Source organism: Tachyglossus aculeatus, chromosome 9, assembly GCF_015852505.1.
Source record: "Tachyglossus aculeatus isolate mTacAcu1 chromosome 9, mTacAcu1.pri, whole genome shotgun sequence".
Classification (NCBI taxonomy): Eukaryota; Metazoa; Chordata; class Mammalia; order Monotremata; family Tachyglossidae; genus Tachyglossus; species Tachyglossus aculeatus.
In genome coordinates, this window is record NC_052074.1 from 56,572,429 (window position 1) to 56,588,446 (window position 16,018).

General features: G+C 39.9%; 1 protein-coding gene across 1 annotated transcript in view; it reads right to left on the bottom strand.

Annotated features, from left to right (window-relative positions):
- The window catches only part of OLA1 (Obg like ATPase 1), a 123,546-nt gene that overhangs the window by 47,541 nt on the left and 59,987 nt on the right, over positions 1-16,018 (bottom strand). Inside the window, exon 5 of the mRNA XM_038751887.1 lies at positions 5,538-5,713. Coding sequence (XP_038607815.1) covers positions 5,538-5,713 — 176 coding nt within the window. The remainder of the gene's footprint in view (positions 1-5,537; positions 5,714-16,018) is intronic.

Consider the following 16,018-nt stretch of genomic DNA (forward strand, 5'->3'; position numbering starts at 1 on the left):
TGAACAGAGCAAAGTACCAAAGCCCTGCAGACACATTTTTACAAGTTACACCAAGCTGACAGTTTTAACTTGTACTGTTTTTCATTCAAAGGACTGTTTCAGTAATTTGCCATAAGTCACAAATGACTGTTACTGCTGCAGAGAAACAGCCCTGATAAAAACTAGACTCTGAAAGTAAACATTACAAGGAACTGAAACAAGGCCCAAAATGATGTCTGCAAGGGCTTTAATACAGCTGAATCAAAGGTAAGGACCATATGAAAAAATAAAAGACAAATTATTCATTTGGACTCTGTAGCTGATTCTCTAAGTGTTCAACTTAACCAAATATACCATTCGCAACTTTCATCACCTACTAAGGGATGACTCCGATACAGACCAAACCTATTTACATTAGTGTTAATAGGAAAATTTAATGCTTCACTTCTTTTGGTGTGCATTACGATCCTTAAGTGAGGTCTACACAGCTTGTCTCATTTTACTAAAAACTAGTTGCACAAAATTAACAATGAATCCTAACTCGATTTAATTGCCCATTCTCTCAAGTCTTTAGAACAGTGCTCTGCACAAAGTAAGCAGTCAACTACCACTGATTTGCACAAATCTCAAAACCTAATAGGCTTAAGAAAAAATATCAACAAAAATATGAGCACATAGAATTTCCAAATACAGACAGCCCTTGACTTTTTACTTTCTGATGAAAGGTATTTCCTTTCTTTCTGTAATTAACCCTTTGTTTGGGCTTTACAACACTGGGTCCTCCTCTCTGGCACTAGTTCCTTTTACTGCCTTCAGGAGATTAGTGCTTCACCAGAGGTAACAGCAATCCAGCGATCAATCCATCATATTTATTGAGCACTTCCTGTGTGCAGACCACTGTACTATGCGTTTGGGAGAGTACAGTATAGCAATATAACAGTGAGTGGACAAGTTCCCTGCCAACAACGGAGCTTACAGTCTAAAGGGGGACACAGACATTAATATAAATCAATAAGTTATAGCTACACACATAAATACATGTATATAATATGGCGATATCCACTCTCCCTGGTGATCAGGTAATCAAGTATATAACTTCTCCTCCTCCCCCCCAACTCCCCCCTATTCCCAGCCACTATCCCCCCATCCCTCTTTGAACTTTTCTGCAGCTCTTCCCCAACAAACTTTTTTTCTATTTACCAACTCTATGCACCCCCACACACAACTACTGCCACCCCCCTCTCTTCCCCAGCCCAACTTCCCCCCAACACCCCCTTTCCCTTTTTATTAACACCAGGGTTGCTTTCGACCAGGCCCGGGGATGGCTTCAGCTGTTAAAGGGCCCCACCAGCCTTATAAACTGGGTTAATAATAATTTTAAAAAGGCACTTCTTGGGAAGACGATAGTGTCCACAAGCATCCCATTCCTGTCCACCCCTTCCTCCCCTTCCCGACCATGCCTCTTTACTTTCTTTTCTTTATTAACAATGTACCTATGCATGGCCAGAAGGCCAGAGGACTGATTGCAATGATTATTCCCACAGTTCTTTTTAACTTACCGCGGTTTTTTAAATTTTTTATTATTATTATTACTGATTATATTTAGTTAAGCGCTTACTATGTGTCAAGCCCTGTTCTGAGTGATGGGGTAAAAACAAGTTAATCATGTTAAACTCAATCCCTGTCCTTGGGGCTCTCAGCCAAAGTAAAAGGGAGAACAGGGAGGGAGAATTAACCTCTTCTCCCATACCACCTAATAACTAGTCATTCAGGTGCAGACTCCTTCCATTCAGGGCAGAAATACATGAGTGGGAAGGAGAGAACATTTCACTGCTAACAAATAATAAAGCAATCAACAATATTTATTGAACATCTATTGTGTGTTCAGCACATTACTAAGCACTTGGGGATTTATAAAAGAGGTGAGATGATACCTGTCCTCAAGAATCTTACATTACAATGATGACTGCATTTCATTTAGTTGGCAAATAAGAAATTTGTCTTATAATGCACCCCTGGGGCAAGGATGCTGGTTTTGTTTTGCTTTAAAATGACACTATTTCTATATTTGTCCAAAATGCGTTTAGGTTTTGTTTTTTGTTTTTAACCTATACTACATCCATAATCTCTGAACAGCGAGAGTGACTGGCTACACCCTCGCCCCAGCAGCTCCTCCAGCAGCCAGGTCTTGCCACGTCATCATCATCATCATCATCAATCGTATTTATTGAGCGCTTACTGTGTGCAGAGCACTGTACTAAGCGCTTGGGAAGTACAAGTTGGCAACATATAGAGAAGTCCCTACCCAACAGTGGACTCACAGTCTAAAAGGGGGAGACAGAGAACAAAACCAAGCATACTAACAAAATAAAATAAATAGAATAGATATGTACAAGTAAAATAAATGAATAGAGTAACAAATATGTACAAACATATATACATATATACAGGTGCTGTGGGGAAGGGAAGGAGGTAAGATGGGGGGTGGAGAGGGGGACGAGGGGGAGAGGAAGGAAGGGGCTCAGTCTGGGAAGGCCTCCTGGAGTAGGTGAGCTCTCAGTAGGGCCTTGAAGGGAGGAAGAGAGCTAGCTTGGCGGATGGGCAGAGGGAGGGCATTCCAGGCCCGGGGGATGACGTGGGCCGGGGGTCAATGGCGGGACAGGCAACAACGAGGTATGGTGAGGAGATTAGCGGCAGAGGAGCGGAGGATGCGGGGTGGGCTGTAGAAAGAGAGAAGGGAGGTGAGGTAGGAGGGGGCGAGGTGACGGACAGCCCTGAAGCCCAGGGTGAGGAGTTTCATGGCTGAGGGGATGGAGAAGGGTTCTCCCTCTTCCTCCCCCAGCCTGGCCTGGGTCTCTCTGGTCTGGACCAGTTGGCCCTGCTGAGTGGCCCTCTGGGCACTGCCAGGATGGGCCTGGGAAGCAGCATGGCCTAGTGGAAAGAGCAAGGGCCCGGGAGTCAGAGCACCTGGGTTCTAATCTCGGCTACGCCAGTTCCTTGCCGTGCGACCTTGTGCAAGTGATTTAATTTTTCTGTGTCTCAGTTTCCTCAACTGTAAAATGGGGATTAAATACCTGTTCTCCCTCCTACTTAGACTGTGAGCACTCTGAGGAACGGGGATTGTGTCCAACCTAATTAACTTGTACCTATCCCAGCACTTAGAACAGTGTTTGACAAATAGCGCTTAATAAATAGATTGTGAGCTCGTTGGGGGCAGGGAATGTGTCTGTTTGTTGTTATACTGTACTCTCCCAAGAGCTCAGAACAGTGCTTTGCACACAATAAGTGCTCATTACGACTGAATAACAAAACTGGCAATGCACCAATAAATGCTACAAGAAATGCTGCAGTAAAAAATATTTTGCCTTTGTTCTAACTGCACTATTTTGGGCTTCTTAGAGATTGTGTCCTCTATTTCCTGTCTGTCAATCTCTAGTACTTAGGACAAAGTTTTAATTAATTAGTGATGGCATTTATTAAGCGCTTATTATGTGCAAAGCACTGTACTAAGCACTGGGGAGGTTACAAGGTGATCAGGTTGTCCCACAGGGGGCTCACAGTCTTAATCCCCATTTTACAGATGAGGTAACTGAGGCACAGAGATGTTAAGTGACTCGCCCAAAGTCACACAGCTGACAACTGGCGAAGCGGGATTTGAACCCCTGACCTCTGACTCCAAAGCCGGGGCTCTTTCCACTGAGCCACGCTGCTTCCCTCACACACTCACTGGTTATTCAGGTCTCACTGTTAAGTTCTAATGAAGTCTTTTAAAAATGAAAATTGATAATTATTTTTGAACAGCTTTACAAGGGTAGCAGCACACAGAAAAATAAAGGCAAATTTTAATGGAGAAAGACATGCCTCCCAAATGCCCGGAGGTGACTGTACATCTGAAGGGATTCAACAAGCACACTTACAGGGAGCATTCAAGTAATATGCACAGAAAGGTATTCCACATTCCTGTCAGCAGTATCAGATGTGGATCTTAACAGCAGTTGCTTTTTGTTTTTGTTGACAGGGAACTGAGAAATCAATTCCCTTAGTGCCATCAAAAGCCATTAACACCATATTTGGAACTGACCTGTCTTCCTTTGCGAGGTAACTAATGCTACATAACTGCCACAGTAAATTCTGTAAATTCCAAAGCAAGGAAATCTACAGGGAGGAGGGAAAGATTGACTGTTCAGGTTACTGAAAATTGGGTTACTATGTTTTCCATCCATCAGGAACCAGTTAATAAGGAGGAAAAAGAATGGAGCTTTTATACTGTTTGATTCCTCTATCAACTCATATCCAGTTCATATTTCCAAACATTGTGGTAAGCATTTGGTAAAGTACATTTAAAGTGGTAGGCTGGAGGAGGAAACAGTTCTTCCCAGAAAAGACTCCCTTACCCTCCATGCACTCCTGGGGAAACAATGACAGAAAAGGGAAGTCCAGAAGTTTCAACAAACAGAAACCATTTTCAATAATAAGACTGCCACTCAAAACTACAAGCCCTTTGGGGAAAAGAACATGAATTCAAAGAAAGGATAAGAAAATGGTCCAGGTGAGCTTACTGAAGGATGAGAAGGTTTGACTGGGTATGCATTATTTCTGGAAGGAATAGATGTTTCTAGAAATGGCCCAAAATATCTTTATTAACTTTGCCTATACCTCCTAAAAATGAAAAAATGGGGAAGAGGGGAAAGTGGCACGATAGCATGATTGTTTCTGCAAAGGGTGCATTTAAAAAATAAACTAAAATAATTAACCTGGTCCATTTTTAAAATATTGGAAAGGACTTACATCTACTTTTTGTTTTGTTATCTTACATCAAAAGTAAACCCATCTAATAACTTTTCAGTCCAGCTTGGACACGAAACTGCCCGGCCCCTATGCCAGCCAAGCCAGGATGATGAAACAGGGGCAGTGTGTTAGGCCTACTCAGCCTCTACAGCTTCTAAATAAAACACCCAGCCTTTTACTACCTCCCATGGACTTATTTTACATGGCCTCACCATAATTCCACAAGTTTAGTTTGTCACCTAATATGATAGCCAATAAAAGCACTTCTATAGTGAGTTTGGCCATTTACATTTAGGAGACCGTTCTGCCTTCATTTCCAGGTGTAATCTTTCCTTAATGTCACGGTCAAAAAGGCAGAGATGTTCAGTCACACTTCTTTAAATCTACCTATATACAGTTGATCATGTAAGCATTCACTTAATTCACAAAGTTATAACTTTACAGTCTTCAAGACTGTAAACTCATTATGGGCAGGGAACATGTCCTGCCAACTCTGTTATGTTGTACTCTCCCAGTGCTCTGCACACCGTAAGCACTCAATGAGATAAAGTACAACTGAAAATGGCCTGGTAAAATCACTTTCACTGGCTTGTCCCCATGACCCAAATTTACCAACAGAAAATGTACTCCTACTGATTTGAACAGAACTGGCCCCTGACAACTGATCACTTTAATATACACCTGGAATAATGGAGATTTTCCACAGTGCCCTTTCGTAGAGGGAAGAGGTGAGCATGCCAAGTTCAGATTATCTACCCATTTTTACTTACGTATTCAGGTTTTAATTTTTTGTCTCCTCCTCTCACGGCCACCTTCTCTAATTTGTCTATAATTGGCATAATCATTTCCTCATCTTTAAGACGAAGTTCTTCGTGAATTATTTCTATGTCTCGAACAGGATCTACGCTTCCTTCAACGTGAGTGATGTCATCATCTTCAAATGACCCTAAAAATATTAGAGAGAAAAATTTTCAACTCAAGATAAAAGCATGGGATCACAAGAGAGTATGGGGTTTTGATTGAATGAAGCTTTAAATGCCCTGTAAAGTTAACCACGATAATGCTAACAGTATTTTTCATTACACTAGCTTTCTACTAAGCACAAAATATTAGCAATACATGATTAACACAAGTAATGTGAACATACCCAAAAAGTGATTCAAATAAATACAATTTTTAGAGTGTATTAAGTTGTGGGACAGTTGTCAGCCATAACTCTCGTATATCAAAAGGTTCAAAGTTTCAGGCCAAAAATTTTGAAGTTCTGAACCCATACTATTAGGGTTTCCAAGGGAAACAGGATTTAGAAAAAAAAAAAAGGGCTGAAATCATCTGGCAGGCCTCTTCCCGGCTTCAATCTACTTTATCGCTGTGGTTCTGACGGTGATTAGATAATGAACCACTCAGACACACAATTTACACAGCAGCTAATTTCATCGGCCTGATTTGAGGGTATGGTTTTTAGGGGGCCATCAAAGAAACAGATGAAGGTGCATTTGTCAAATATGAGTGACAACCATTCACACTATCTGAACAAAATGGTGCTGGCCCTTATTAGAAACACATGCTATTATCACATATTTAAAGTGCCGTTGAAGCCATAATTTCAAATTGCCAACTGGAAACATAAGGGTAAAACAACCAGATATTACTGAAGCATGTGTACTGACTTCATGCCCTTTTGAAGACATAATGTGGCAACATAATTTAACTGGGATTTACTCAAATTACCAGATAAGGAACAGCATCATAAAATGAACGTACCAAGAAATATTTTAAACAGAAAGTGATAACAGAGTCATAAAAGAACCAATTTATTTACAAATAAATTGCATTTGGATGGCCTACTGCACCAAGTCCCCCAAAATCAGGTGTGATATTTAAAAAACAAATGTGAAACAAAACAGCTCAATAAATACGGAAGATGAGTTTAAATGTTACAAATAAGTGAGCCTCGTGAGGTGAGGGGTGCATTCCAAAGCAAAATAAATCAGTGAGCCTTACTCATTCATTTTGAAACACTTGGAGAAAGATGAACTAGTGCTGTAAGTTATAAAGAGCACTTGACATTATTACCCACAAGTAAAAACACCTGAGAAGTTTCCACCTTAGAGTGGAATTATTCAAGCCACTCGTGATTTAACACAATTTTCAAAACATGACTTCAAAACATTTTCAATCAACACACACATATCTACAATACTCAGGTGCAATCGAGTTATGACAGGCTGATACGTGACGTGATGTTACACATTCTCATATTCCTTTTAATGTGGGTAGAAAGACCTTAGAAAACATTAATAAAATTTAAATACCATTAATTTGCAGTCTGGAATGATACTGATACTTAATTTAACTTGGAATTTATCAAGTTAAATTAAGCCTAAGCAAGAAAAAAATGTAAAAAAAAACATTTTGTTGCACTAATTTTAACACTCTTAAGTTATTAAAGAAAATAATCCTACTACTAGCATCACCGGTGGCATTTCTGAGAGAGTTTGCAGTGGAAACTCTACTTTAATTATCTTCATAACTATAACTAGATTAACAAATACTAATCATAAAAAAATGCAATAAATAATGGGAAACAAATTTGGAAAAAAACCCTACGTGGAGAGAAGTTGCTCAAAGAATCTTTATTATCACTGTAAAGATCCATTAAGCTTTTGAGTTCACAGAGCAGTAAACTGCTTTATGTGAGCTCTGAACACCTTCACAAAAATATGGTGAGAAAACAGAAACACAAAAGGCTAACAAAACAAAAGGCCAAATTCAGGGATTTCTCTAAGGTAATGACAGTAACGGTATTTACTGAATTGAGTGCAATGAACTGTAAGAACAACCAAAAACACATTTCCTGCCATCAAGAAGCGTCTACTCGGACTGAATATTCAAAAGCAGTGGAATCAAAATAAATGAAATGGAATCAGAATAAATTGAATATGCACATATACTCCCTCCTACTTAGATTGTTAGCTCCAAGTGAGACAAGTACTGTGTTCAACGTGTTCAAGTTGTACCTACCCCAGTGCCTAATACACTGTTTGGCAGACAGTCCCCTAATTACCATTATTATTATTATAATAGACAAAAGTGCTGATGGTTGGCATAAAAAGTTGCTAAGATTTAAGACACTGAGGTCTTGTTCAAAGTGGTGGAATTTTTGGAGGGTTTTAAATATGGGAAACGGCCGGCATGTAACAGATTTGGAGTTCCAGGCCTCAGTGGCTCTGTGCAAGAGGTTGGACACAGGTAGATGAGAGCAGGGTACAACTAGGAGGTGAGCTTGGAAAGGAATAAAAAGGGCAAATAAGGGAATAGCAGGTGGGGGAAGTCGATAAGTGGCTGGTGGGGAGTCTTGATGCCACAGGTAGGCAAGTTTTGGCAATGTAGAGGGAGGTGGAGGTTACTGAGAGAAGGGAAACACACTGCTGGGTAACATTAAAGGAAGATGAACCAGGCAGCAGCATGGAGTATGGACTAAAAGGGCAGAGGGTGGAAGCAGGAAAACCAAAAGTTAGGTCGATACAATATTAAATAACATTACGATGGGTTCTTGACCCAGGTGGAGGGGTAGGAGCAGAGAGATAGAAAAATGCTGATGAGAAAAAAAGAGTCAGAGCAATCTGTAAGAACCCACAAGGACCCCAGTGCCACTGGACTTCAACCACTGAGATATAACTGAAAGCCCCAGTGAAGAAACAAGGATGGATAATTGGGTTCCTCGATAAGGACTTGAGAGTGATTAATGAACTATAATGAGATCATTAATGACCATACCTAAGAAAAAGCCATTTTCAACCAAATGCTTTGGTTACCTAATGGATGAGTAACACAAATATCTTGGTGGAAGGAGATAAATTATTTCGCCCTGTAAGAAAAAGGCATCGCGGAAATTATTAAAGAGAAATGTCCACTTACATATCCAGAATTTCTTACATATTATCATCATCATCATCAATCGTATTTATTGAGCGCTTACGGTGTGCAGAGCACTGTACTAAGCGCTTGGGAAGTACAAGTTGGCAACATATAGAGACAGTCCCTACCCAACAGTGGGCTCACAGTCTAGAACAAACTGCTGACGTGCTCTGGGAAGGGAACATGCATCTCCCAACTCTGCTGTATTGTACTCTCCCAAGCGCTTAGTGCAGTGCTCTGCGTAAAGTGAGGGCTCAATAAATACCACTGATTCATTGTCTCTTCAAATGCACGTGACTTAAGGATTCCCCACCAGCCTTGAGCCTCAACTCTCAGATATGAGGGGCAATTGTCACAGATGGGTTGCAGAAAGGGTGACGACAGCTCGTGAGCCTCGTGTTTAGGAAAAAAGCAGGCTTACCATGGTGAATGTCCCCTTGGAGGGGAAAACAAGATGCAAGACCCAAAGGAATAAGAACAGACCAGAGCCCCCTTAGCTTATCAATTGCAGAAACCTGCCCTTGTTACGCATACACACTCAACATTCACACCTTGCCACCTTGCCCTTGAAGGTCTTCCTCTCCATGCTGCATCTCCAAAGGCATCAGATGGCAACTCCTCTTTGCCTCCCATTGCCTCGGCAAGGACACCCCAAGATTTTCACATAGCCTGCATTTCCGCTTGTGGAGACGTAGAGACAAGTAGCGTGGCCAAGCATAAAGCCCATGGTTCTGGGAGTCAGGGGATCTTAGTTCCAATCCCAGCTTTGACAACTGCTTGCTGTGTGACCCTGGGCAAGTCACTTAACTTCCTTAACTGCAAAATGGAGGTTAAACACCTCCTTCCTACTTAGAACTATGAGTCCCTTGCAGGACTGGGACTCACTGTACCTATTCCAGTGCTTCCCTGCCCTAAATGAGCTTACAGACTAAAGGGGACGACCCATTCATATAGATAAATTACAGATATGCTCATAAGTGCTTTGGGACTGAGTGAGGGGTGACTGTAAGCTCATTGTGGGCATGGAACGTGTCTGTTTATTGTTGTAGTGTACTGTCCCAAGCACTTAGTGGAGAGTTCGGCACACGGGTAGCACTCAATAAACATGATCAAATGAATTGAACGAAATGGCATTTGGACTTCATAGCCTTCACTCTGATCTGTGTCAAATTCCACTTACTGATTAAGATGTAAGTTTACAATTCAGTGAAAGAAAACACAGAAAATTCTACCAGAATTAGGGAATGACTTTCTGACAATGTGCATTTACCTGGATAGAACACGTTGCAGTTTTGGGCATAGAACACGTGCAAAAAGGAAACTTTTTATAAAATTGCCAGTTTAAGATGCATATCTGAGAAGCAGCATGGTCTAGTGGATAGAGCACAGGCCTGGGATTCAGAAGGACCTGAGTTCTAATCCCTGCCCCACCACTTGTTTGCTGTGTGACCTTGGGCAAGTCACATCACTTCTCTGTTTCTCAGAGCAACACAGAAGGGAGTGGGAGGAGACGAAATATGGGCTTAGTCAAGGAAGGCCTCTTGGAGATGTGATTTTAATAGACAAAATGCTCCCATTCTTTTGAGATAATAAATCTGATTAAGAAGCAACTGACACTAAACACATTCAATAAAATTTTCAATAATTTGAACCCAACTAATTCAGAATTTGTGGTCATTCTAATACAATTTGCGCAATTCTCAATCAATCATTCAAGTGATCGATGGTATTTTTTGAGTACTTACTGTGTGGAAAGCACTGTACTAAGCATTTGGGAAAGTACAATATATTAGGATTGATACAAACGATCCCTGCCCAAGTATGATGTGCTATTAGTATAGCACATATGATGTGTTAGTATGTTTGGTTTTGTTCTCTGTCTCCCCCTTTTAGACTGTGAGCCCACTGTTGGGTAGGGACTGTCTCTATATGTTGCCAACTTGTACTTCCCAAGCGCTTAGTACAGTGCTCTGCACACAGTAAGCACTCAATAAATACGATTGATTGATTGATTGATTGCTATTGTTAGGAAGTAGCACAGCCTAGTGGAAAGGTCCCAGGCCCAGATGTCAAAAGACCTGGATTCTAACCCCTACTCTGCTCCTTGTCTACTGTGTGACCTTGGGCAAATCACTTAGCTTCTCTGTGCCACAGTTTCCTCAATTATAAAATGGGGGTTCAATACCTATTTTCTCCCCTACTTCGACTGTGGGAACAATGTGAGACAGGGATTATATCTAACCTGATTGCCTTTCATCTACCCCAGCAATTAGAACAGTGCTTAACAGATAGTAAGAGCCTAACGATACCATAATTATTATGATTGCTCTAATCAAATCATTTCTTTCCTTATGTTTATTATGAACTTTACTGAAAACTATATTCTTTAGCTTCATATATTCAAGTTTCCAGTTATATCTGTATTTTATATACTATATTTGAAGGGAATAAGGTGTATTTTAAAATAGGAGGTTCAACTTGAATATCATTTTTCTATTAATCCTAAAAGAACTCTCCGTTCTTTCCTCTCAACTGTCACTTTAGTCAATTTAGCTTCAAAAAATGGAAAGGATCAATTTGGCTGAGGGAAGTTGGTAAGGGGCAAGAAAGAAGTGGGAAGAGGTTGCACTCTGTTAAATGAAGATTCTCTTACCGTTTCTTCTGAAAATAATTACACAGTAGTTTACTAAAACAAATGGAAAAATCTCCTTTTGTGAAGGTCTCTGTCACAAAGGCATTTAAGTGGACACAGCAAATAGCGTTCAGTTAATTACTTTTTATAATAACTTCTGTTAGCTTGAGAAAGAGTGAAAAGGGAAAATAATAGTACATTTCAGAGGACACCCTATTCATTAAGAGTAAAGCTTGTTTACATAAAAGAATAATTTTGTATGAAATTGTCAATGCACTGGGATGCATAAGCACATGCTATGATGTATTGCTTTCTCAAAATAATTTCTCTAATATGAAGAAAAAACTTCCTTGTTCTCATCTCCTAGGAAATATACAAAACCCTTCTTTAAAATGAAGTATTTTTGTCTTACTTTCATGGTAGTTTGAGAAAAACAGATTCATGCATATGCAAATGACTGCGACTGTCAAATGAACTGGCAATGTGGCTAGGGATTAAATTGAATACAAAGACCTGATTCCTGCCTTCCTGGAATTTACAATCTAGCAGGGAAGACAGACATTAAAATACATTATAGATAGGGGATACAACAGAGTATATGGATATCAACGTAAGTACTGGAGAAGGAAAGCAAGTATCTAATGGCTTGAGGGAACGAGACAACTTCATAGGTGACACAGTAATGAAGGAAACAAGGATGGGATGAGAGATTTAGTCAAGGAAGGCTTCCTGGAAGAAACAGGATTTTAGGAGAGAGACTAAATCAAGGCACAGAAGGTAGGCTAGTGTTAGAGAAACAGAGTGGGTGCCCTAGCGAAATTATAATAGACATGGGTTCTAGGCCCTCTAGCTGCATCTTCCTTTTCATGAACTCAAACCCTGTCCCCTCTCCGCATGATATTCCTCCACAATATCGGGGCAAGAAAAGTATCAGAAATGTTTTTTTATGGCATTTGTTATGTGCCAGGACTGTACTAAGTTCTGGGGTAGATACTAGTTAATCAGGTTGGACACAATCTATGTCCCACATGGGGTGCACAGCTTTAATCCCCATTCTACAGATGAGGTACAGGCACAGAGAAGTTAAAGTAACTTTCCCATGGTCACACAGCAGACAAGTCCTAGAGACGGGATTAGAACATAGGTCCTCTGACGCCCAGGCCCCTGCTCTTTCCACTAAGCTCCACTGCTTCTCCAATTCTTGCAGGTTCAAATGGACCTCACCCTTTATTCACCTTTACTTCCCCATTCCCATCTTTCCCCCCAAAAAATGCAACCTGGGTACAAAAATACAACCTAAGAGTAAAAGCAGAGTGTCAAATTAAAGACCAAGAAAACTTGGGGCTGTTACATTAGAAACAGAAAATCCCCTAAAGCCCTTGCAAGCAAGTAAGGCAACAGACAAAGGTAGATCATGATGTTGAATGTGTCTCATTAATGAAAGCACACTTAAGGCAGTTCTGGCATATCCACAGATTTGACTCTACAAACCAGGCAAAACAAACAAACACACACACACACACACACACACCTCGTCTAATCACATCACTTAAAACATAATAACTGCCCCTTATGGTGATGACATTTTTGCTATTTGCAATGATGGGCACTGCATTTGCTTTAGCCTTAGTATCAAGCCACAACACATCACAAAGGTTTTCATCTTGTGGATGAAGAGAATTAGGTCTAAATCCAGATGACTTCCATGGCATCTATGATTTTAATTTTTTTTCCCCCACTTCAAATCTACGTGCTTCACATGCAACTATTTCTCATTCATTGATACAATAAAAGGTAATTTTTGTAAGTGCTTAACATAATCGGTTTGCATTCACACATGGCCCTCCAGGCTCCACTTATATTTCCCGTTATGCAGTGCACCTCCATAGTTCTATGTCTAGAAAGCCCACTCCTTCCAAGATTTGTAAATGGCTTTCAAGATCAATCGTCATATTGTATTAAACTAAATACTCGGATCCCTCTGCCTCCAACTTATCTTCTTTGCATAGGAGGTGGGGAGGAAAACAGTTTTCATCACTTATATGTGTCAAAGACGGTCAGTTTATGCTTTTCCCCCAAAATCAAGAGACAACAAAGTGAGGTAGATTCTGGTATGGAAATAGGAAGAAACAAATCACTTGATTTAATCATTTCCTTTACTCTAGAAGGCTAAATCAATCAATCAATCGTATTTATTGAGCACTTACTGTGTGCAGAGCACTGTACTAAGCGCTTGGGAAGTACAAGTTGGCAACATATAGAGACAGTCCCTACCCAACAGTGGGTTCACAGTCTAAAGTACCTGGCCAAATTTCCACACCTTTCCACTTTCCAGGGTCAATTAAAGATGGATGAGACTCAATTTTCACGACCATAGGAAAATGTATGGTTCTTTGGGAGTTGGGGGGGGGCAGGAAGGCTGCTTTGCAAGTATTTTAAAATGTAAATTACCTTCAAGGTAAACCTGCTTTTATAATCCACTGAACCCCTCTACTTACATAAATCAGTAAGGCTGACTGTCCTCAAATTTTTAAGAATGAGTACTGCTTAGGAAGGAAGTCCCTCAAGGGATTTGGAGGGCATGGCAATGGTCACTAAGATCCATCCAACCATTTTGGGAATAATTAGATCTGATCCCTGGGAATGCCCTAAAATAAAGCATATTCGCAGAAGGCCTGAAGAGCAAAGGCGGCAGATGTCTCTGGGAACAGTGCTAGTGGTAGTGTCAGGATTTGGAAAATAGTGATTTAGGAAAATTTACCCCATGGCCTTACCCTGCTTTATTAAGACAGGGAAAAACAACCTGCGATTTTAAGGTAGACTTAAGCCCCTGATTCAACTGGGTAACCTGACCGGGTTCAATCATGGGAAACTAAGGTTCTAAAAACTACACCCGTATGGAATTCGGAATGACTTGATCTTTAAATTGGTTAAGGGCTCAAAAACAAGAGCTTGATTTAAGGTGAAAAATAACTTGTGGTCCCTTGAAATATTCAAAAATTCATCAAGGTTTTTAAAGCTGAACAAAATGAAATGCACACGTGACTGACTTCAAGGGTCCCAATCTAAAATTAAAAAAATTATAAGTGATTCACGCAGGACTATTACACAAAGTAGTGAATATATGGAAGCAATCAAGCAATGCCAAAAACTAACAGCATTCCCAATCTTGAGACAAATAGGTCTTTACAGTTGAAAAGAGCAATGAAGTGGGCCAGTGAGGATTTGGAAGCCTTAAAAGGGACTAGCCTTTTCAGAAAAAAAAAATGTATACTTGTCCTCTATGGTCTTTTCAGGGGTCGCTTAAAATGAGATCAAAAATAGAAAAATACAAATAATGGATTAAAACCAAAATATGGATCAAGAGGGGAGAGACAGATAAGAGTCTCAAATGGAATACTGTCCAACTACACAACTATCACCAAAATTTATATCTGATCAATGTGCAAATTTGCCTGCAAATAGATTAATCAATCAATCATATTTACTGAGCACTTACTGTGTGCAGAGCACTGTACTAAGCATTTGGGAGAACACAATGTAACAGGTAGACACATTCCCTGCCCATAAAGAGTTTACAGTCTAGATTAGGTAAATAGCACCTGACTCACAACTACTGAATAGATTTTGTGCTGAGGATGCCAGCGATACGTGGATAGGAGACAATCTGTAGTTCTAGAAATGTGCTATTACACAATATATTCACTCTAGTGACTGTAGTGTTCAGAGATCTGCATAGCAGTGATGCAAACTGTACCAATATTGTAGACATAGCCATAACTGAGCAGCCTTTTAAAGTCATTCAAAAGTCAATGTCTACAGTTAATTATATTCAATTACTCATAGACTTCACATTGAGTTGTTGCTTACATCTTTTAATGGGCATTCATTTCTTACTGTGTATTTAACTAATAAATGTTTTAAATAAATTGTAATCACATGTCATGAATGCCACTACAAACTATGTAAGGCAAAGTTTAACACTGATTTGCCTCCATCTCCAATCAGGTAGATATTCTTCACCTTCTATAAATGAATTACTATTGGCCAGAAAAGGGTCACTGGGCTCAACAAACCATTCTGTGGTTATCCAGCCAACAGATATAACTTCAGTCCTATTAAATACCAGCTTCGACAATAAAAATTTCCTATCTCAATCTTCTATTTGTTACCATAGAAAAGCCCAACTGAATCTTTATTACTTGGAAATTCTATCTGAATTGCCTACCCACTAATAATAATTGGAGCTATTTTTCCTGTAACGAGTTTAAAAAGTATTAGAAACTTATTCAATAAAAAGCCCAACTCATACTTACTGAAAGGGTCTTGAGAATGTGAATGCTTTGCAACCTTTTTTTACTTGACGTCTTCCACCTATAGGCCCTTGCTTTCTTTCTAATTAAACTGAATACTGGACCGCATGGTAACATTTGACATTCAAAGCCTGTTTAAAGATCAAGGTTGACTGACCATATACTCCTCTTTAAGGTGGCATTTTAACACCCTGGGTTTTGCATGTTAAATCAATGGAAAAAGAGTTTCACGAATAGAAGTCCATCACAATTTCTAGATTGGTGTTCAACATCCTCATTTTATATGCAATTGCATCCTACAATCCTAACAAATCTAATATTATCCCATCCAGCAGGATTTAAACCCTAAACCCTGTGAAAAATGGGTAGTATAAAAATGCATGTG